This window comes from Schistocerca serialis, chromosome 2 (assembly GCF_023864345.2).
Source record: "Schistocerca serialis cubense isolate TAMUIC-IGC-003099 chromosome 2, iqSchSeri2.2, whole genome shotgun sequence".
In the NCBI taxonomy this organism is placed as follows: Eukaryota; Metazoa; Arthropoda; class Insecta; order Orthoptera; family Acrididae; genus Schistocerca; species Schistocerca serialis.
In genome coordinates, this window is record NC_064639.1 from 450,223,520 (window position 1) to 450,248,986 (window position 25,467).

Below are 25,467 nucleotides of genomic sequence, written 5' to 3' on the forward strand. Positions count from 1 at the left end.
CAGGAGCTATCGAAGGTTGAAGCCGGGGGCATTAGGGAAACAAAGGATATGTTGCATGGAGAATTCCCACCTGTATAATCCACCATATAAAAACTGATCAGACCTTATACCTGGCAATAGAGGTTCCACTATTGTGCTAATGAACTGCAGCAATTAACTGGTGAAGGTACTACGCCAGCTGTCAGATGTGTCCATCAACAAACTCTGCCTGGTGACTCTGTTCCAGAAATTCACCTGGTCCTCCAGTCCCTCCTAACATCCTTAGGTCCCCCCAGAGTCTCTTTCTTGAGTCTCTCTCTCTTCTTACCTCCATCACTTTTTGCACACCAACTTCCCACATGCTTCCTGAAGCAAATAACCCAACCACACAGGACGCAACATTGTGGCTCGTTCCTGTGCCACCCACAAAGAGTATCACTGTTCTTTAGGATCAACAAGCTTCAGTCTATCACCTGTAACATATCCTTCTATATAAAAGACACCAACCATTCCCTCCAGTGACTTCACAGTTCCTGGTTCTTTACCACCTGCTGCCTTAGTTGAAGCTGTCAGTGTCAGCTCCCTCTTCACTAACACATCCAATGACCATGAGCTTGCTGCTAGTGAATACCACTGTTCCAAACACTTGACTGACTGCAATCCTACAACCATCTTCCTGGTCATCATGACCAGCTAAATCCTCACCTACAATTATTTCACCTCTGAAGGCATCACCTGCAAACGAATCTGCAGTATACCAAAGGCACCCCATGGCACCATCATATGGTGACTAATTCATTGGCTACCGAGAGGAGTCCTTCCTAATCACCTAGAATCCCAAACTCCTCTCCTGGTGCAGATTCACTGACGACATATTCACGATCTGGACCAAAGGTGAACACATCCTAGCCACATTCCTCCAAAATCTCAAACTTGCTCCCCCATTTGCTTCACCTGGTACTCCTCAGCCCAAAAGTCATTTCCTCAATGTCAACCTCTACCTCAAGGACAGCTACATCACTACCCCTGTCAAAATAAAGCCTACCAACCACCAACAATATCTCCACTTTGACAGCTGCCACCTATTCCATACAAGAAGTTGCCACATCTGACAAGCAGTGACAAGCAGTCCCTCTACAAATATGCTATGAGTCTCACCAATGCCTTCACAGACCAAAATAAACCTCTTAAACTTGCCCAGGGCCTTGTCTCCCCACTCATCTATCATCTCCACATACCCACTGTCCGGCCACAAATGAACATTCCTCTTGTAACTCAGTACCATCCAGGACCAACAGAATCACATTCTCCATTAAGTTATTGACATCCTATCATTGTACTCTTACTCGACCTGCTTAACTGGGTAGTAATGTGCTTGCCTCCCATGCACTGGGCCCAGGTTTGATTCCCAGTTGGGTTGGAGATTTTCTCCACTCAAGGACTGGGTGTTTTGTTGTCCTCATCATCATTTCATCCTCATCATCGGCCGCAAGTCACCTGATGGGGCGCTCACTGAAATAAGACTTGCAATTGGTGGCTGAGCCTAAGTCAGACCTCCCAGCCAACAATGCCAAACGATCATTTCATTTTATTTCATTGTGCTCTTAAATTAAAAATATCTGCCCCCCACCCCCATACACACACACTGGTATTCCATTGCCCACTCTACCTAAACAATATTCTTGTCTATCCCTACTCCACACCTATCCCAACCACTTGCCTCATGGCTCCTATCTCTTCAATAGACCTAGATGAAAGACCTGTCCCATACCATCTACTCCTAGCACATTAAATACAGCACCACCTGTGATACATGCCATGTGATCTACCAACTTAACTGCTACCACTATGCAGCATTTAACGTGGCCATGACAACTGACAAGCTGTCAATCTGCATGAATGGCCACTGCCTTTCCCACCAATTTTTGTGAACTGCACAGGTGAGAGCTCTCCCTGCAACATATCCTTCATTCCCGTAACTCCTTGGCCTCAACCTTCAACAGCTTCTGTCCTCCACCTGCCTACCACTTCCCTGCTCCAACTCCAGTACTACACATGCCGTCTATCCCACCAATGCATTTACACTTTCGCCTTCTCTATTTTTGTCCTCTCTTCTTTTCCCCCAAACCTTCCTCCAGCACAGCCTCCAAATGCTGCACCTAGCAGCCCTATCATGTCTTCAACATGCCGTTGCATGCTTCTACAGGTAGCAGTAATTTTTCTCCCACCCCTACCCTGGTATCATTTACCTTCTCCACCCCAGGCCTCTTCTGTACCCCACCTACCCGTAACAGCTAGATTGTTGAAGAAGTAGTCTTGTGTGTGTGTAAATTGTGCTTGTGTGAATGTGTGTGTGTTTTCTACTTCAGATGAAGGAATTTGTGCAGAAGCTGAATATTTGTTACATCTTCTTCATCGTGCCTGTCTGCCACTAATCTATCCTTTCCATATTGTTGTTACTCCATCATGGACTACATTATGAAACAAGTGAATCAAATTAATTTTAGAAATAATGATTGGAAGAGGAGTACATTGGAAACTAAAAATGGTATATGAGGGTCATCCAAAAAGTAAGTTCCATTTCTATTTCTATCCATGGCAGTGCTACGATTGCAGTTCTGAGCATGTACAGCAGTTACTCTGACTCAAGAAGAAGATATGTATGCCATTTTCAGATCACTGCTCCAACGTTTGCTTTGTAGTGCTTCTTTATAATGTCAGCTGTAATTCAAAATGCCACCGTGTGTGAAATAAGATCTGTGATTCATTTCCTAAATGCAAAGAAAGTTAAACCAAAGGAAACTCATCAACAAATCTGCAAGGTTTATGGACAAAATGCTATGAGTGATTCAATGGTTAGAAAATGGGTCAGACTGTTCAACGAAGGACGTGATCAAGTGCACAATGAAGAACAAAGTGGATGCCCGTTTGTGATTGCTGATGAACTGGTTCACACAATTGAAGAGAAGATTAAGCACAACCACAAATTTACATTTAGTGCCATTGCTATGGAAGTTCCGCAACTCTCATGATCACTAATTCATGAAATTGTTACTGAAAAACTGAAATTTCAAAAGCTTTGCTCATGTTGGGTACCCAAAATTCTTACTGAACAATACAAAAAACAACGGATGGACGGTGCACTTCAGTGCAGACGGTGCAGATGATGCTGTGGTGTATCGAGAGGTTGTAACAATGGAAAATTGTACTGAAATGCAGGAGGATCTGCAGCGAATTGACGCATGGTGCAGGGAATGGCAATTGAATCTCAATGTAGACAAGTGTAATGTGCTGCGAATACACAGAAAGATAGATCCTTTATCATTTAGCTACAAAATAGCAGGTCAGCAACTGGAAGCAGTTAATACCATAAATTATCTGGGAGTACGCATTAGGAGTGATTTAAAATGGAATGATCATACAATGTTGATCGTCGGTAAAGCAGATGCCAGACTGAGATTTATTGGAAGAATCCTAAGGAAATGCAATCCGAAAACAAAGGAAGTAGGTTACAGTACGCTTGTTCGCCCACTGCTTGAATACTGTTCAGCAGTGTGGGATCCGTACCAGATAGGGTTGATACAAGACATAGAGAAGATCCAACGGAGAGCAGCGCGCTTCGTTACAGGATCATTTAGTAATCACGAAAGCGTTACGGAGATGATAGATAAACTCCAGTGGAAGACTCTGCAGGAGAGACGCTCAGTAGCTCGGTACGGGCTTTTGTCAAAGTTTCGAGAACATACCTTCACCGAAGAGTCAAGCAGTATATTGCTCCCTCCTACGTATATCTCGCGAAGAGACCATGAGGATAAAATCAGAGAGATTAGAGCCCACACAGAAGCATACCGACAATCCTCGTTTCCACGAACAATACGAGACTGGAATAGAAGGGAGAATCGATAGAGGTACTGAAGGTACCCTCCGCCACACACCGTCAGGTGGCTTGCGGAGTATGGATGTAGATGTAGATGTAGAATAAGGTGATGGTTTTCTTTTTCAGGTGGTCACAGGGATGAAACCTGTGTATCCTACGACACCCGTGAAGTAAAATGGCAATCGATGGAATGGAGGCACACTTTATCCCCAACAAAGGTTAAGCCTAAGCAAATCTTGACACCTTAAAAAGTCATGTGCACCATTTTTTGGGACAGAAAAGGCATTTTGCTGATTGATTTCTTACTGTGAGGCCAAACAATCAGTGCCCACGGTTACTGTGAGACCATTAAGAAATTGGCCCATGCAATACAGAACAAGAACGGAGGATTACTGTCAAAAGGTGTTGTTTTTTTCCACGATAATGCGTGACCTCACACGGTGAGTGTGACCAAACAACTCTTACAGGAATTTCACTGGGACACGTTTTATCATCCTCCGTACAGCCCGGACCTCTCTCCTAGTGACTTTCATCTCTTCTTACACCTCAAATCTGTCCTTGGTGGTCAACACTTCAACGATGATGATGAGCTGAAAGAACATTTTATCACATGGTTGAATACACAGGTGGCAAGCTTCTATGAAGAAGGCATACAAAAACATGTGCCACACTGTGACAAATGCCTACAAAATTTTGGAAGCTATGTAGAAAAGTAGTTTAAAAGTTGTAGATTTTTGTACAATAAATATTTTTTCTGTATCTGTACATGTTTGTTTTATATAACCAAATGGAACGTACTTTGTGGACATACCTCATATATTGCAAGAGGTTATGTAAAGAAAGACTGTAATTTTATACAACCATAGCCTTCCTAAAATTTATTAAATACTCTATATTTTTTCATAGGACTTAGCTTTTGCCAAGAATAATAAGTAATAGTTATCCTAATAATATTATAATGACCATAAACAAAGTGCATGGATACAAGTATCACAACTGACACCGGCAAGAGTTTTGAAAATATAGGACAAAAGGAAGAGCCTTCGCGGCTAGATTCAGTCTAAAATATGTAGATTTATATAACTTGTTTTCAGAACATTTATAATTACCCATCTATTTGGATTACTAACCAATAGAAATAATGAACCAGAGACTAAACTTCTCTGATGTGGGCATACATGTGGTATCACTATATAATACAGAATCTATCAGACTAGATGCTAGAATAAAGTTCTATAGAACAATTATTCTCTTAACATATTTAACTCGATATACAGGGTGTCCTACTTATCTTGACCAACCTAAATAACTGTTTCTCCAGATGCAAACTAAAATGTTTCAAGCAAATGTTCTTTAGCCATCAGGGGGACATCAATCAGCATGATTGCCTTCATTGTAGCTTTTACAAAGATATGAACAGCGGTATGACTTTTTTAAATAGCACCGTGATTTTTCATTCAGTAATTCATTTTCTCTCCTAAATACCTATTCAAAAATGTATCACAGTGTACCATTCACTGAAAGTTATTAATTTTATAACACAACTTTGATGCTGACATTCCCATGGCTTAGTGCATGTACTCGGGGTTATGGAACACATCCACGTGCTGGCGTTGACAGACGACAAATATAAACATAAGTAGAATACACACCCGTCATTTTATCAACTATCGTCAGTTGAAGAGTTGTGCAAGTAGAATGTACACCAACGAAGATACTCATCTATGGGAAATGTAAGAACAGTAATTGCAGTACTGTTTTCTTATGTATGGGTACATTTAGTACAGTAGTTTAGTCCTTTTAAATACTGTTGTGTACAGTAGGCATACAGTAAAGGCTGTCCTTCCTACAATCTACATCGATATAACGTTTCTTTTATTGTTGTCGTTGAAGGCAGGCGAAATGCTACACAGGCAGCGGAACAGAACAGAGAGTGATATCCTGATGAGAACCCACCTCCCCAATGGATGTTTTCTCATCTTGTTGCAACAGCTCAGGAAGCGGGAAGTTTCAACCCACGACAACGCAATTGTCGTAGCACTCACACAGTCGAAGCTGCCGAAGTTACTGTTTTCTCTTCCGTTGCTATGAATCCACATGTGAGCATACCAGAGCTTGAACACCAGATTGGCATTCCTAAAACCACTGTACATCATATTCTTACACATCACCGGTTCCATCCTTACGATGTACACCTACACGAAGAATTGCAAGGGAATGATTTCCAGAATCGTGTACAGTTCTGTCAGTGGGCACAGCAGCAAATCCTTGCCAACCCGAACTTCTTCCCCAATGTTCTATTTACTAATGAATGTTCCTTCTCAAACAAAGGACAGGTAAATACAAGGAACATGCATTATTGGTCCAGTGACAACCCACAATGGCTCAGACAGGTGGAACATCAGCATCAATGGAGAGTTAATGTCTGGTGTGTGATGCTTGGCACTACAACTATTGGCCCTTATTTCATCAATGGTAGTCTAAATGGCACAGCGTATGCCAACTTCTTCAGATAAATTCTTCCTCCTCTGTTGAATGAAGTGCCGCTAAGAATCAGAATGCTTATGTGGTATCAACACGGTGGATGTCCAGCACGTAATGCCTTGTGTGCACATAGTGTTCTGAACCGAAGCTATCCTGCCAGATGAATTGGTCAAGGAGGAACAGTTACTTGGCCTGCTAGGTCTCCCGATTTAAATCCTCTGGACTTTTTTCTTTGGGGATGCATTAAAGATGTTGTCTATCACAATATTCCAACAACCCCAGAGGAAATGTGGGAACGTATCATGCTTGCTTGTAATTCCCTTCAGCAAGCGACACTGGAAGCAGTAAATAATTCTTTCTTTCAATGAGTGCACCCATGTATCAGTAACCAGGGTCAACACTTTGAGCACCTTTGAATTTTCTATCCAGATGCAAATATTGTAATTTTCATCTGGACAAACAGTTATTTACGTGGTCAAGATAAATGGGACACCCCATATAAGCTAGGAGGCAACAATAGTGCTTTATGGTGAATACAGAGTGCAGATATTGAATCTCCGAAAAGAAATAAGAATCATCTTACAATGTATCAAATGTATCTAAAAACAAAGATGATGTGACCCACCAAACGAAAGCACTGGCACATCGATAGACACATAAACAAACACAAACACACACACAAAACACCAGCTTTCGCAACCAACGGTTGCTTTGTCAGGAAAGAGGGAAGGAGAGGGAAAGACGAAAGGATTTGGGTTTTAAGGGAGAGGGTAAGGAATCATTCCAATCCCGGGTGTTCAAGCTCTGGTATGCTCACATGTGGATTCATAGCAACGGAAGAGAAAACAGTAACTTCGGCAGCTTCGACTGTGTGAGTGCTACGACAATTGCGTTGTCGTGGGTTGAAACTTCCCGCTTCCTGAGCTGTTGCAACAAGATGAGAAAACATCCATTGGGGAGGTGGGTTCTTGCTATTTTCTATAGTCCTTTCCTCTTCCTTGTCACACACCCATCAGTCCGGGAAAAGAGTCACTGCCTTTTCTAATTTCGTTCGTTGAAAATGTATATTAAATCAGACATAATTATTTTGCTGCAAGTAATAGAGTTAAAACTATTTTCCAAAACAATCACAGAGAAAATTAGTGTGAATGATTATTAAGAAAATTGGAATGGAGAATTTACAGACAGACTGACCACTAGTTCTCTTCAATGATGATGATCCAGCTGAATGTAAATACTCTAATAGCTCATCTGAGTATGTTTAGCTGATTTTTTTTACATCTAGTGTCTGTATATGTGTGGATGTATATGTGTGTGTGTGCGAGTGTATACCCGTCCTTTTTTCCCCCTAAGGTGAGGCTTTCCACTCCCGGGATTGGAATGACTCCTTACCCTCTCCCTTAAAACCCAAATCCTTTCGTCTTTCCCTCTCCTTCCCTCTTTCCTGATGAAGCAACCGTTGGTTGCGAAAGCTGGTGTTTTGTGTGTGTGTTTGTGTTTGTTTGTGTGTCTATCGATGTGCCAGCGCTTTCGTTTGGTGGGTCACATCATCTTTGTTTTTAGATATATTTTTCGCATGTGGAATGTTTCCCTCTATAATTCATATCATTAATGTATCAAATGTGAAATACAAAAATGTAAAAAACTGGAGGATGAAGCTACTGAAATTATAATGGTTTGTATCATAAGCACTGCTATGAAAATACACAAAGGAGAAAATGTAGGCAATTTGAGCCCTGTATCTCAACAACAGAAACAGGATTTCAACTCTAAGATTTCAAATTGTTTCAACAAATATCAAGTGAAAAGTTAAGATTTGGTAACCTAGCGTAGCACACACATTTTAACAATTTTGTTGGTGAAATTACAGCAACATGAATATGACACAACACTGTCACCGAATAAAGCTGAAGAATTAATGTATTAAAACCAGTCTTTGTAAGAGGAAAAATCGTTACACTGTAATGATAATTCATGAAATAAAAAAGTTAATTCAAGCATCCAAGTTATCATTACATACATGCAAAGCTGGAAAGTTGGATTATATAGGAACATGCTTTTGAGATTTCTGTGATTTAAAACACAATATTTGGAAGGAAGTCTTTATGTTGTTATAAGAATGTGAGAAACAGTGCACCCCCCCCCCCCCCCCTCCCCCTCCTGATCAAGTGCAATACAAATAAATTTCACTGTTAGTTAGCAAGAAATTCTTTCTAGACAAATGAATGATCATGATTCCAGTTCCAAATGGTATAGTGATTTTAAACGTATGAAAATTGTACAGTGCAAATCAGTCTTTACAGCAGGAAATATCCTCTCTCATTGGTTCACAAACAGATTTCCCATGCTATTTCTTCTCATGATACAAACAAACTCATTGCCACTGTGAACCAGTCCCCAGTCCCATAGCAGTACCCCCCCCCCCCCTCCCCCCTTTTTTGCCCTCCTCAAAACACCAATGTCTTGGAAAACATAACCACATTCTTTGCTAATCTGTGATCGCCTCATGTCATCTAAGATCAATGATATTTTACACAAAATCCTCCAGTCTTCCCGTAACACAGAACTTGGTCATCCACTGCACCTATGCAATATCCTAGTCTATCCATAAACACTTACTGATTCCAGCCCTACACCCACAAGTCATTTATCTTTGATTGACTCAGGTGTGAAACCTGACCTATGTAGTGATCTATTACCTCCTACTGCATTTCCAAGTGGCACTTCCTACTCAATCAAAGTTAGTGCCACATGTGGAAATCGCCCTGTCACATATCAGCTGTGTTGCAGTTACTGTGCAGCAATCTATGTGGCTATGACCACTAACCAGCAGTTTATCCACATGACTGGCCATTGCCAGACCTTGGCTAACTGCATATTCAGTCACTATATTGCAGAAGAGGCAAACAAAAACACTGGCACCTCCTTCAATATCTACACCATTTGGTCCTCCTGCCCAGCAAGAGCTCCTCTGCACTATACAAGGAACTGTTCTTCAAGCACATATTATATTTTTACAATTCTCCTGGCCTAAACTTTTACAAATTTCAATTGTCACGTCCCCCTTTCCACACTCTTTCTACTCCATTACTCTGTCACTTCCACATTGCAAGGCCTATTCCCTTGTATCTCTTTCTATCATACTCAAGCTGCAAATCAGCAGTTTTGATATTGTTAATATAATTAATCCTAATTTTGCCACTGTCAATGGCAGCCACTAGTACAACCATCTCCTGTCTCGCAGTATTTTCTATAGTCCTTTCCTCTTCCTTGTCACACACCCATCAGTCCGGGAAAAGAGTCACTGCCTTTTCTAATTTCGTTCGTTGAAAATGTATATTAAATCAGACATAATTATTTTGCTGCAAGTAATAGAGTTAAAACTATTTTCCAAAACAATCACAGAGAAAATTAGTGTGAATGATTATTAAGAAAATTGGAATGGAGAATTTACAGACAGACTGACCACCAGTTCTCTTCAATGATGATGATCCAGCTGAATGTAAATACTCTAATAGCTCATCTGAGTATGTTTAGCTGATTTTTTTTACATCTAGTTACAAAAGTGTTAGTGTATGACAATAAAAATGGACAAAAGAACTATAATCATATGATTTGGTTCAGCATAGTAACACTGTACGTCCAATAGAAGGATAGGGAATTTTGAATATCAGACCAAGATTTCTGGAATAAAGGACTGCTGTTCGACATTTTTTTAAAAAAATTAAATGCTGTGGAGTACTACTGACATTGGTCCAACCCTTTCATATCATGTCTGTCATATTAAATACATATGTGGGGAGATATTAAAGTTTAGGTACAGCGGTATGTTACATTTCTTCAAAAAATCCTAGCTCTATATAAGTAGAGTGATATGATGTATTTACTCCTGAAATAACCAGGGTATGTTACTGCATACAGCTGTTGATAAAGGCTGAAAGTGAACAAAAACACAAAACCAAAAGACAAAAATAAAAACGTAAATTCAAAATATGCACAAAAATCAAAATGATTGATAAAAGCAAAAAAATTATGCATATTTACAACTACAAAAATCAAACATTAAGGAACAAATAATTAATTTGTTAGTCCCAACAATCAAGAGCACTATTAAATCTTTTCTGTGGTGCTGGAGCTCTCTAATAGAATAAATTTATTTCTTGACTTATATGAGTCTGCAGATATCACTTTCAATTTAATTTTCTTCACGTGAAAGAGTATAACCAAATAATAATACTGTTAAATCATTAGTGTTATACCAGAGCACGAAGAGACAAATCTACAATACTGAAATCTTTGTGAAATATTTCATATGTATGTTCTAGAGCTGTGTATATTTTCTTGATTGGACTTTTACCATGCAAGAGAACATTTAATAATTATTTGTTCCTCTTATTGCAATAATGTGTATTGTGTGAGATCTTTTATATGAGATATGAGTGAAGAGCTATTGAGTCTTTTACAAATGGTCACATTATGTGTCTACAGAAATGTGCTCTTTATTACAGGCTTTTTGTCGCACCTTGGGGCTTGAGCATATCCATCATGCGGTGGCTTCTCAATGTCAAAGTCCTTTGGAAAGTAGGGGGACGTCTCAGGACGGAAGTCGATTCCCGGCTCCAAGTATGGGAAGAACTTCGGGGGTTCCGGTTCAAGACGTGCTCTGGGAAAAACAATCAGCAGTAAAAGTTTTCAAGTTTATTAGCTAATAAGTTTACATTCACCTGAACTTCAATTACATGTTGTAACACACCATACAGCTGCTTTGAGGCTATCTAACTTACAGTTTATGACTCTCCTTGGGATACAAATTTTCGTCTACTTAAGAAACAATTTTATATATGTTGGCATATACAAATTGCTTAAGGATTTTATAAACATGATAACTCAGTTTATAAAGCTATGTATAAGCCTTTCCTTCACATGTAACACACTTGACAGCCACAAATACAACACAGTGACAGACAAAAACCAATGACAGGTAACATATAACATCTTGAAGCAAGACTTTTGGGGGCAAAATACAGCAGTTGCCATGTGTGTTTGTGTACATAGAACATTACTTATCTGTATGAATAATTTTCAGCACATCATATTTGCAGACGTCATCTGACCATTCAGTCAGTTTTGTAATGTAGTAGAGATGACATACAAGTGTAAACTGAGGTCAAATTTACATTTTCTACAAATAATTTTCACTTTTCTTAACACAGAAGATTTTACATAAGTTTTAGTTTCTCCCAAAACTCTCTCAGAATGATAGATGAAGTACAATATTTATCAATGACTGTTGCCCCACAGTATATCTTAAATTTTGTCTTTCAAGAGAGCTTCTATGGAATGCTAGTCTTCATACACTTTAATTTATTTCACATACGGTATTTCAAAATACCACTTGGTTACTAAATGAATTCAATGATAACTTTGCAGTTACAGTGTTTCTTTCTGTAATTATGACATATTTAAAAAAACATAAGAACAACTAAAAAATAAATACAACAGCATGAATTGCTTTCTCAATAACTGCAACAGGCAGCTTTTAACTACATACTAACTGACAAAGCAAAAATGGTAGTTTGCAGTATTAATCTAGTTTTATCCATCTGCATACAAATAATTTTTGTTGAAATGTACATTATGTATAATAACGTTAAATTTTTTACACAAATGAAAGACATCACATAGAGTATACAGCAACTAGATAAATAATAGTTAAAGAAAGAAGCAATGTTACTGAGAAAAGAGCTAAATGCAGTGTCACACAGTAGATCTTTGAGTATCTTGAAGCAGTTACAACTCAGGAATTAGCAGTATCTACAGATATAATAATATTCCATTAGGAATTTCCTGTGTTACAGCAGATATACATAACAGAAATAATGCAAGAATACAACTCACAACGATATACAGCAAGTATATGTCTTTTGTGCTTCTACCATTGCTAACAATATATTGTTAAACTCTACTCCAAGCACTCTACAGCACAAAAATTTTAAAAAAGATTACAACAGCAAAAAGTGCATGCTCCTTTGTAATTCTCAAATGTTCTATGTTTTGTGATTATTATTGCTAGTAATTACATCTACAGCAGAAAATTACTGTACTTTAATTATATGTTTGCAATTTCATTTAGAAATTTTACACTGTGACATTTATATTTTGTTTCACACTCTTACACAAAAGTCTAAAAGTTGCTTGAATGATAACAAATCTACTATGCATGAATCTCCTTTAATAATGAAATCAATTAATAAAGTGACACGATGAGGAAGAATATGCATGTAATGTATCCTATTAGTTATTCAGGATTGTGGTAGGCATGGAAACAGGCAAAGGAAGTGAGAAAGCAAACATAAGCTATTGTCAAGGTTGTAGCAGCAGTGCTTTAAGTGTAACTTACCTCCTTTCATCATCACACTCAAAAATAATTTAATATGGATATTGTGATCAAAACTGACACTATTTTTTTATACTGTAAGCACATCTTTCAAATTTTAAGCATGTGTAACTATAACTATTACTTCAAATGCTGCTGAACTTTGTCTTGATGTACACTACAATAAAAGAAACTTCAAGGTCATACATGAATGACGATAATGTCATTTATGTGTCCTAAATTTTATGTTTTTATTTGTAATAACTAAATGTAAAACTTTAAAAATTCGCTTAGATGACCACTGAATTTTCTGTAGAGATTTTCAGCTTCTGTCACCTGCACAACTACTCATCATACCTGTAAGTTACAGCATATGGTGAAGGATCACTGATGCCATATCTGTTCTCCACCCGAATTCTGAATTTATAATCTTGGAATGGTTGCAAATTGTGAATGTCACAAGCACACCCAAGAATACCTAAAACAGATCGACAAACAAGTTTTAGTCTGCCACGTATGTTACCTGAGAATTAAAATTTTTGAAATTATGCAACTCTATATTTACTGAAATATTGAAAACAAATACAGAAATTGTGTTCCAACATCTAGTAATTCCAAGAAGTATGCATCTATTTAAGAGTCAACTGATGCGTAAGTAATAATATCAGCAAGTAATGACTCTGTCAGTCATGCATTTTAAACTATATTGTATTTACTTGATCATCAGATTCATTACTTCGGGACTTATAATATTTGTCTAACTGAAATATTAATACAATCTGCAGGCAGACACTGTTGTAAACTGGGAACACAAACAAAACAACAGCTCAGATAACAGTATGTACCATGACTATTGAGAAACAAATTTTTGTATGTATCACACTTTACTTTGCTTCTGCTAAATCACTTCATTTTGATGACAAGGAATGTTACAGTAAAACATAACTGTTTCAAAATATCATGATTCAGTATTACTCTAGGGTTTAACACATAATGATACTGGTTTAGATTGCACTGTGGTTTTGCCTTTTCTTCCTTACTCTCGAAATTTTTACCTTCACAGATAAAACATTTATTCAGGAAGCTGATGATAACCAGAAACTGAATTCTAGTGATCATTCCAAAAATAAGACTTTAAGTGTATATTCTTTCAGGGGAAGTTAAGAGTCTTATATCCCTGTTAAAAATATTATGATAGCAGAACATTTGCAATTGTGACCATAAACAAAGATCACTCTGTAGCTCCCCTTTTAATTGGCACATGAATGACAAAATGACAGATATCAAAATAAGTGACCAAGAAATAGAAAAGCAACTGAAATTGCTCAACAGAGGAAAGGCCACTGGATCTGATGGGGTACCAGTTCAATACTACATGCAAAACAACTGTCTCTCTTCTAGCAGCAGATTACTGTAGATCTCTGGAGGAGTGAAGCATTCCAAATGATTGGAAAAAAGCATTGGTTATTCCCATTTTCAGAAACAGTCATCAATCAGATGCATATACTATAGGCCTATACCTCTGACTTCGGTCTGTTGTAGAATTTTGGAACAAGTTTTATGCTAGCATATTATGACATGTTTGGAGGCCAAAAATCTTGTCTGAAAGCAACAAGTACTCGAAACTTAGCTTGCTCTCTTTGTTCATGATAGCAGTAGATACAGGCACCCACGGAGATGTCGTGACCCTTGATTTCGAAAATGCATTCGATGCAGTTACGTATGGAGGATTTAGTCTTGGTGTAGGGAGAGGCAATTGAGGTCAACACAAACAAACGTCACATACTCATATTAGGAATACATAGACAGAAAAACCCTTTATCGTATGGTTGTATGATTGCAGAACGATCACTGGAGGCTGTTACTTCCATAAATTATCTCCGAGAATGTGTACAGAGCAATCTGGAGTCAAATGACCACATAATCAAGGGCAAGGCAAGTGTGAGGTTGGTGTCACTGGAACCAACCACAGGAAATGTAGTCCATCAAGAAAGGAAATAGGTTACAAAACGCTAATTCAACCAATACTTGAATATTGCTCATCACTCTGGGATCCATAGCAGAAGATCCAAAGAAGAGCAACACATTTCATTGCAGCTTCATTTAGTAAGCACAAAAGCTTCAAGGAGATGCACAGCATATTTGAGAGGCAGATGCTGCAAGAGAGGCATTCTGCATCATGGTGTAGTCTACTGTTAAAGTTCCGAGAGCATATGTTCCTAGAAGAGTCAACCAAATGTGCTACTTCCTCCTCATGAAAAGACCCTGAAGATAAAATTAGAGAGATGCAAGCCCACACAGAGGCTTATGGGCAATTGTTCTTTCCCTGAACCATTTGTGAGTTGAACAGGAAAATGGGGGAGTAACACTGGTATATGAAGTAGCCTCCCCCACACACCATAAGATGGCTTGCAGAGTATAGATGTACATGCAGGTGAAATTAGGAAAGGCTATGACTTCCACACAGCTGCCTTATGAACGCTGTACAGACACACCTAACACATTTTCAGCTGTAGGAAAATTGCTGGCTATTCTCTTTTTTGTCTGTTTACTGTTCAAAGTGATTTTTAAAAGGTGGTAACCAAATTAAATTGTGTATACACATTCTTCTCTATAGATCTGACCACTCTTGGGACATTTCAACAATCCAGAAGTGTTACACAGTTTTCACACATCAGTCAAGAGAATTAAAAACATATTTCACTCCCAAATCATTATGATGTAACACTGGCAAAATTCAAGTTACAATTCCCCCTCCCCCCTTAAAAGATGTGTTCTTATAATTTTCTAAATTTTGTTTAATATGTATTAATTAAATTATGAATGTAGTAATGTTCAGTTCATTGTTCTTCATGCAGCTGCATGGTTCAGAATAACTTCTTCTTATTTGTATCCTTACTGCTGTGCTGATAATAACAGTGTTTTTTTTCCTTCCCTTCAACTGAATTTTAAATGATAAAAAGAGGCCTCTTACAAATTTGTGCTTTCTGGAAATGCTAAAAATTCAGGTATCCCTTTGCTTGCAGTGACCTTTAATTTTTGCTGACGGTGTTTTTCATTCTTCAGATTCAAACTATTTAAATCCATTTATCATCTAATCTAGTAATTGCAATCAACTTGCTTCATTGTAAGTTTCTCCCTTGAAGTATCGGTATTACATAAGTGGACAAATGCAATAAATCAAATTTATTTTTCTAATTTAGTTCCTTCAATGTGGTCAACGACTACAAAAACACAATCAGTTTTTTCACTTTTTATTTAGATGTGAATGTTTGTTTTCCTGATTGCGGAGCTTTTTTGAGCTTTTTTTCAAAACTCAATAAAAGCAATAAACACAGTTTTTAATAAAATGAGTTTTTCTATTTTCACATAGATAGATATGTTTCAGCATCTGAATTTTTACATGATTACTACATCTCATGACATTAGTAAAGCATTTTACGGAAATGTATTAAAATTTAATTTTTATAACAGTATATTAAGGTGTGATTACTTCAGACTTTTTCAGAAGTCGATAAATGCTTATATTTATTCCTGTTATCAGTTGCACTGGCTTCTTTAATTCTGTTGCTGTAGTGTTTATTACATGTCTCCATTGTTGCAAAATGCATATTTTTGCTTGTATTATTATTCTACAGAATTTTTTAAATTTATCGTTTTTGACTTTATTGAGAATAAAAAATAAAATTACAGTGACGTAATATAATGATGATGATTTATGGAGGAGGGCACTTAACATCAAGGTCATCAGTACCCCATAATATAACAATAGCAATGATAGTATTATGAAAAGGATAGTTGCTACTTAAGATATAGTGGAGATACTGAGTCGCAGATAGAGACAACAAAAGAACTGTCAAACGTAGCTTTCAACCAAACAGGTTTTCATCAAAATAGACAATGGATTTTCCATTATTTGAATAGCAATGAGCTGACTATTTTAACACAATCATCGAGTTTGTATCATTATCAATACCAGATGTAGAATGAAATGAATAATACAAAAAGTATTGCAAGTTACAATCACACTGTTATTATTAAGGTTTTCCACTTACATTTATACATTATTTTTCTAGGACATCTTTGTAAAACTCCTTTGCATCATCTGGAATTTCAAAATACTTTAGCAAGGCAGACACATCTTTTTTCTTTTCTTTGATTGCCATATTTTGTTTTGGTAAAGGGCTAGCATAGTTTCTTTTGTCTCAGGATGTCAACTTGTACTCGATCTCCAGAGAATATATCATTTACTAACACACTAATAATTTTCTTTGCTTTGTTGTGATTCCTGGCTTTTCATTTTGAATGGTAGCTTGGATTTTAATACTTTCTGTGCACTATATTTTAGATTTTTAACAGTCCAGCCTATGTTTAGAACTTTGAGAGTACTATGCTCTTCTAAAATATGAAAATATTTTTTATGAGACAAGATGCTTTCTTTTTCTCTGTAAGACATCACAATTCTACCACTTGGTCTGGAGGCTTATAGCTATGGCCATGAACAGGGAAGAAGTGATGAATATTATTGAATTTTGTGCTCTTTTACAAGAACACTGTAAGCATAGCCATCATACAATTGTTTTTATTTTGGCTGCTGCAATAATCTGACAAGAGCTGTACAGTATTGGTGCTGTCATTTGGTTGTTTTTTATGTAAGTCAGAAAGAAAGTCCTGCAAAGCTGTCTCCAACCAGGTGTAGAAAATGATGTTTTACTTTTTTTGCTCCTTAGCATAGATTACTATGCACGGACTGTATATCAATATTTGTCTAGCACAGAAAACCTTACTTATAGGCTTGGAATAAGCTGGTTCTGCTGCATGTCGAAGCAAATCTTAATGACAGTTGGATTACCTTCCTTCATTATATCAGTATGAGGTATCCCAGATGATAGAATTGTTTCTAAAATATGTGCTTGTATCTTGATAAGGAGCATTGTTTCAGTCCTAAAATTTTTCTTTCTTCACAGAATCTCTTGAACATTTTACTGACTATGAGATCTGAAAGCAAATAAGCTCTCATAGCTTTCCCCCTTCCATGGTGGCTTCCTCTTTGCATTTATATTTTTATATCATTATTAATGACAAAAGTTACCTCCTTATGATCCTTTCCTGACCTCCTTATGATCCTTTCCTGTTGTGTTGCCTTCTCTCCTTTCCTTTGGCAAAGTTCCTTACTCATGGAGCCTGCTTGCTAAATAGAGTAACTTATTCTCTGCCATGCCAGATACTCCTTGGAAACTGGCAGCACAAACAGGCACTACTTCACTGTTCCTTTTTCTGATAGTATACTTCACTGTCACTATTTTCTTCCTTTTTGCATTCTGAGTATCTACTACTCTGCATTGGAGTGAAGAAATATTAGGAAATTAACAGAAACTTATCTCGATCCATTTTATTTGATAATGTCTCATGGTGATGAACATGGGAAATATCTTTGTAGCAGAGTTCAGCAGCTTTGGATTCTTTCACACATTTAGCTTCTGAAGCTGAAACCTCAAATCCGTGATTACATTTAATGACAGGTTCCCTTTAACACTTTTTTGCTTTGCATTTCAGGTCAATGTAATGTGTTCTTGAATCAGGATTTTCTCCCATTGGAACATTCCTTGACCTGTATGCCATTTTCAGAATCACAAGAATCATCACCCATTCTGCTTCTGCTTGCAGCACTTCTTTGTAGACGCAAATGAGAGCATCACAAGTAAATACTTGTCTAATAGTAAACTGCAAATATTCTGACAACAATGAAATCTGGTAGAAATACTATTTCCACCACTAAATATTATTACAACAATGATTAACACCACTTAAAGCAACCGGTATACTCCTTTATTGTTAACTGCTTGCTGCAGAAAGAGAGCTGAGACACTAGAGGGTAATTATATTTCATTTGTCAACTTTTGCTGTAACTGTAAGAATGCATGTATCATGCTTTGCTGCAACATTGTGACATGGAGTATTCATACACACAGCAGCAGTTGACTTTTGCTAAAACTTGTTTAAGGAATTGTTGCAAAATGTCACCATTATGCCAATACTATTTCTGACTCAATTTTGAAATATTCTGCGTATATTGAGTTTTGAAAAAAATGCTACTAAATTACTCTACTGATACTGTGTTAATTTCGCTCTGTAGATCTTTTGTCTGTGAACTTTAATTTCATCTATTTTTTAAATACTAGTTGCATAGAGCTATAGATGAGTTCTGATATATTCTTGTCAGTCTCTATACAAATAGATTTTGTTACACTGTTGACAATATTTATCAGTAAAAACTGAGAAAAATATACTACACAGTACAGTAATGTGTTTTGAAAATAAGTCTTCCTACTAGAACTCCTTTCCTTCCCAAAGTTAAAAATCTTTTTATTCTGAAAACAGCCTTCTCAAATCATTGTCACTATTATCCTTGATAAATGACAATCAATTAAAAGAAATAGGTTCAGATCTTCCAAAATACTCAGTATAATGTATTCTGAAGAGTTTTGCTTTCAAAGATGCTTGTTAGTAAGAGAATTTTCTCTTTGATCTGCTTTGTTTTTATTGTAAATGCTATCTGCTTATTTTTCTGAATTTATTGGAATTTGAAGACTAGTTCACTTGACTGAATAATGCCATTAATCTACAATATTAACAAAAGTATATGACATTAAATTTCACAAACCTGTTCTGGCAGTAAACCATTCTCCATCAGGTTGTTCACTCATTTCAACACGATATGTGACTGGCAATGTCGGACCTATGGGTATCGATGGTCGCCACGACAGTGTCAGTCTCCTGTCACTCATTCTACAAATAATGGGTTTATCTGGCAATGGAAGAGGTGTTGCAGAACTTTGATATTTATCAAAGTCAGTGTACAAGTAGCCCAGTGGACGCTTTGGATGTGTATCCAGTGCTGAAACAATTGTACAGTTTATAACAAACAAAATAATTTAAATCTCACTATACATTTACAAATCTACAGTCTGTTACATAGAAAGGTTGTGCTCAGAAGCCTTCAGTAGAAATGACCCCAGATGGACTTGAGTAACTACTGCAGATGTCACACTTCATTACATTATCAGAGATCTGAGAGGCCACTAATAGTTGAGTCACTATCATCAGCTCTCCTAATAGCAGTCATTTGGAATTCTGCAAATGGGAATAATTCATTAAAAGGTATTCTAATTTCAGTGAGTCCTATTTCCATACTTACAGAATTTTCTTCCTTGATGCACACCTTCATTATCATTTACCTTCTTTTCATTAATTCACTTCCAAATACTTTCCACTGTGCTATAGCTGTTTTCACCTTAGCGTTTCCCAAGTCTGACACCTTTCTATACCCTGTTATGTGCAGTTTTTATATTGGTTTCTAACAGTGAAATGGATAATAATAGCCATTCATAAGATATTATGGCTCTTGATTATGGATAGGCATATTAACAAGGACTGGGATATAGTAACAAATCTTAAAAATATTTGTTCTTTTCCTAAAACCCACTAATTAGACACAAGAAAGTACACTGTTTTGTTCTTAAGATCAAACTGAGATGAGAACTTTTAGTGAGTGGAGGGAGTAAATAGAATAAGAAGTACAGGAAAGAGAGAAGGAGGAGCAAGGGCTAAGAGAAGGAGGGGACAGTCAGGGAAAGGGCTAAGAATACAGAATTAAAGGAAGCTCAGACTGGTGCAAATAGGGGCAGTAGAGTGAGGCACATAATAGTATAAGTGATAGGGTTGAGAGACAAGTGGAAGACCATAGTGGAGGAGATTGGAAGGGTGTAAAGAATGATAATATTCATTTCAGGTGCAGATGAGAGGAATGTGAAGCTCATAGAGGATGTGATTTGGCTAGAGGATGTGATTTGGCTGTTTTCTTGAAGAATGATATTGTATTGTAAGGGGAGTAGGGATTAGGCCTTTGTGGTTAAGTAGTGTGTGGGTGGAGTATTAACAGTATGGTGTGGTTGATATACTTGCGAACAAAATTTTGGCATTAGATCCCATCTGTCTGTTCATTCAATTTTAATTTTTCATGCCTGGATTAATCATGAATTTGTAATTTAATGTCTAACTAGAGACTGGTCAGATTTGTCATGCTGAAACACATTTTGATTTTTTTTACCTGTGTTAGTTATTTGTGAAAAAGGTCTGCACACAAAACTGTAGCTGTCGACACACTAAAAGTCACCTACATAAAATCACAAAAGGCTGTTTTTCTTGCTTGATTCTTGCAGTGAAGGGTGACCACCCATGGAAATCATGAATCACAAGCTATTGGTATGGTGAGCATTTCGTGCATGTTAGGGAAGTGCAGCGATCTTAGTGCAGCATTTGCTGAAGAGGAACATCATTGCAAGGTTTTGGTGAAAAGGGGAAGCTAATATTTATTTATTTGGGGTGCACGTTCTTTGAATTTCTGGTACATATTTAAAAAGGTATCATCCTGATGCTAATTTGAGTTGTGAAAGATATTCTGCACATTTACATCTATACTCCAGAAGCCACTTTATGCTGAACATTCAGTCTGCCCTCACATATGATGGCAAACCCCGTAAATGCTTTGCTGCTTGCTGTGGAGATATACAACAGATGCCAAACTAAGCTACAAACAGAAAACATGTGTAAAGACTATGTGATGTGTGAAATGGTAGTTAAGCTTCTGCACAAGCATGTAAATAATGCAGACATGCGGCTAGAAATTACTGAAACATTTGATATTGCATGTTGCAAATCCACAAACAATGAAGAAACTGAAGAAAGTTGTATCTGTGAAGACTCTTCAAGTGATACCGCCAACATATAATTATCAATTATCTCCAAAAGCAACACCAGGAACTGAAATTACCCTATCAGCCAAAGAAAAAGCAGTGATGTATTGGCTCAATGAAAGTGGTAAGAAATGCCTATGTGTTAATACTGCTCGAAATAAATATCACTTTCTCTGTTCTGAATGTGAATTGCATAGATGGAAAAAGGAAGTTGCTGGATGACACAAGAGATGACTGGATTTTGAGTTAAATGCATGTTTTATGAGCTATTTATCAAAGCCAGACAAAAATCATTTAGTGTCAGTGATATAACTTTATGTGATTGGCCATTAGACATTGCCATCACAATAGGTGCTGAAGAATTTACAACTTCTCAAAGTTTGATCAGTCACTTCAAAAGCTCACATAAAATTGTGGCACGAAAAATAACAAAATTTGTATTGAGAAACAGATAAGTAAATGAAGTGATTCAAACAGATTAGTAAATGAAGTGATTCGAACAGATCTGTAAATGAAGTGATTCAAACAGATCTGTAAATGAAGTGATTCAAACAAACATGATAGAACCTTTTTCTATGAATGTGAAGCATAAGATCACTAGTTTTAGTGAATCTTACATTTACAATGCATATCAGTCTAGTTTTCAAAAAGAAATGTGTGCTAAGAGAAGACTGTCATTCAAAGGGGAAAAACATGCAGAGGCGACTGCACAGTCCATGACTGCACCCGCACACTCATATAAAAAAGAAGTGTGTGCCAAGAGAAAACTGTCATTCAAAGGGGAGAAACATATAGAGGTGACTGCGCAGTCCATGACTGCACCCGCACATTCATACACTAATGCCCATAATTAGTCTGGATGGTTCACTGCTGCTTGAACTGTATGTGTTTTCAAGGATCAATTGAATGTTTTGGACCATTTGTCAAAAGAACAATGTTCTAAACAGACAATCTTGTGGTAGATGCATCGAGGGCAGGAAAAATAGGAAATGAAACATTATGGTTTCATGCATCATGCTCTCTTCTGTTCTGTGGCAACAAGTCTCTTCTCCTTCTAGATTCATGGTCAGTTAACAAAAGTTCTGATCCATTGAAAGCTGTATTTTGAGCTCACCCTGACAAAGAAGTAGAGATGCTTCAGATTACACCTGGCATAATGACTGTAATTGAACTGTTAGACAGAGAATTTTTATGTCAGTGGAAAGCATTTTACAGAAAACTTAACAGAGAAAATTATTGTGTGCAGATCACTGCAGTTTCTGGTCTGCCACTGTGACAACATTCTCATGCTGCAATAAGACAGGGGATCTGGATAAAGAGACCAACAAAGGAATTGTACAAAAAGGCAGAGACAATTACAGACAATATCAGAAAAAGAAGGGCAAAATTCTATGGGCACATTCGTAGGATGAATGAAAATAGGCTGACCAAGAAGATTTTTAACATAGTGGTGATGAATAAGGTGAAAACTAACTGGGTAAAGGAAACCATGGAAGACCTCAAAAATCTAAACATCTCCACAGAAGAAATATCAAACAGAGGAAAATACAGAGAAAAAATCAACAAACAGAAATTTGAAGAAACACCAAAAGAGAAGAAATCAGGAAAGAAGTGGACAGAAGAGAGGAAGAAGAAACACAGTGAATTTATGAGAGGTTTTTGGGAAGAGAAAAGAAAGAGACAGAAAAAAGTGCCATAAATTTGAAATGTACCAATTTATGTACCATATTGTCATTGTGAATATTGATTGTGTTTTAACGCTTTCCTTAATGGGGAATTAACGATGATAATAATAATAATATATTATCAGTTTTCCTGTACATGGTTTCAAAATTTGATTAAATATGTGTGACAATCCTTGAAATATACTTATATTAGGCCTCATCCTGTTTTACCTTAGGATGTCTAATAATGTCTGTAGCTCGTAGGACTGTCATACATTGTCATTACCTGTATGTTCTTGGCGCACAAAAATGTATGTTTATTGTTTCAATATTTTGCATTTTTGCAGTGGTTACAACAAATAAAATTAATTTTGACATGTTCTAAACCATGTATTTAATTGTGTCTATTCCTTAGCAATTTGGAAAGAATTCTGTAGATAACGTATCAGTTGTACTTCTCAATGATTTTAATTACCCTACAATCGCTGTGACTGGGTGAATCAGTTCTCTCATTATTGTGCCAAGAGAGCAGCACATAGATAACATCACCTTGTCCCAAGATGGCACTGGAATATCGTAGCAAAAAAGAGGCCAAGGCTGTGCAATAGGCAGTTACAAGCACTGAAACCATGTGGCAAATGTCTTACTTCATAAAGTTTTTGTAATGACTTTCAGGTTATTCTCACAGCTAAAATATTGTGTAAGGACTTTTTTCAATATTAACTCACAGTGGTATAAAAAGCAACACAGATTTCGACATGATAAGTGTGACCATTCCTTTGTAAGTGAAAATTATGTTGGACTACTTGATGTATATATTTGAATTTTTTGCTAGGAACCTCAAGTTATTTCTCAACATGTGCAGAAGTTACGTGCCCTAGCGTTACCTATATATTTATATCTTGATGTCTACAATTGCATAACAATTTTAACTCATATTGAAAGATGGGACAGAACATTCAAAAAAATGTAATTATCTGTTTTCTCTAATATTATAGATGGACCAATAAAATACTAGCTAAACTTCACTGAAGACCAGCACTGCAAGATGTAAGGTTCACATTTCTGACAGACCAGCTTCTTACTACACTTTTCTACTTTACATATACTCCAAGATTACATGTTTTACGTTACTGATTATGATCATTGATGATGTACATAAGCAAATTAATTCACTCTTTTCCATTTATACAGTTAATTCTGCAGGTATAGTTTCAAAGGCTCAAGATTTCAAATTAGTATAGCATATATCTGCACAGCATTTTAATGAGACTTAATGTTCAGCTCAATTTTGTTAACACCTTCATTGTGCTATTACATAATACAATGTGTCTTCTACAACAACATCCCACTAAAGGCTTCTTGTAGTATAAATATTCTTGGAGATGTTTAAAAAGATTACACTGACAATTTTAATAACAAATGGCTTTAAAAATTTAAACTGCCTATTTGGCAAATAGAAATATGTTGTCTAGCTTTTTGAACTGACTGTAAAGGTTCTAAAATAAACTCCTGATAGAGAGCTACAACAAAACTCTTTCTGTTCCTTATAGATTGTCTTCATAATGACAGAAAAATACCACTTACAATCAAATGCAAGTTCCGCTTCACAGCTTGCTTCACCATGGGGGTTGAAAATTTTAAGACGGTAGCGGCCTATGTCAACAGGATCAACAGAGTCTATAATAAGTCTCAGGAGTCCAGAACCTTCTCGCTCCATTCTAATGCGATCACTTGGAAATAGACGCTCATTGTTGCGATACCATTCAAAATCGGGTTCTGGAATGCCAGCAGCACATGCAGTAAACTTTGCTGTCATGCCTTTGTATACTTCAGTGTCACCTATTTTCTTCATGAAAGAAGGTGGTTCTGTTCTCTGTGTTTCTCCACTAGAATATAAAGTATTTTACAAAGTTAGTGATACACATATCATCATAGGTGAAGAAGTACCTGAAAATATCAACATAATCATCATATACAAGATCACCTTAGGAGTGCAACTACTTAACTACCATAAAGGGAATTATCAGAAGAGGAGCTGCTGAGCTGCATACAGGCACAACAAAGAGAATGTTAGCAAGTAAGCTTTCAGGCAAAAAGTCCTTCATTGGAAGTAGACATACACTCAGCAGCCAGAGACTGTGGTCTCGTGTGTGTGTGTGTGTGTGTGTGTGTGTGTGTGTGTGTGTGTGCGCACGCGTTGTGCGTGCGTGCATGTGTGTGTGCATTATTCCATCCAGGATTTTCCATTGTTTAATTATCAGAAGGGGAAACACAGGTGTAAAAATAGTGAGGGAAACACTAACATTGAAAACCGACAAAATTATTGAG

At 37.0% G+C, this 25,467-nt stretch overlaps 1 protein-coding gene across 3 annotated transcripts in view; it reads right to left on the reverse strand.

The window, feature by feature from the left end:
* Positions 1 to 25,467, reverse strand: part of LOC126457328 (obscurin) — a 684,258-nt gene that overhangs the window by 133,867 nt on the left and 524,924 nt on the right. For all 3 annotated transcript variants that reach the window (XM_050093526.1, XM_050093528.1, XM_050093527.1), the window contains 4 exons: positions 24,724 to 25,025; positions 19,381 to 19,614; positions 13,074 to 13,194; positions 10,863 to 11,003 (listed from right to left, as the gene is read on the reverse strand). In XM_050093526.1, coding sequence (XP_049949483.1) covers positions 10,863 to 11,003; positions 13,074 to 13,194; positions 19,381 to 19,614; positions 24,724 to 25,025 — 798 coding nt within the window. The remainder of the gene's footprint in view (positions 1 to 10,862; positions 11,004 to 13,073; positions 13,195 to 19,380; positions 19,615 to 24,723; positions 25,026 to 25,467) is intronic.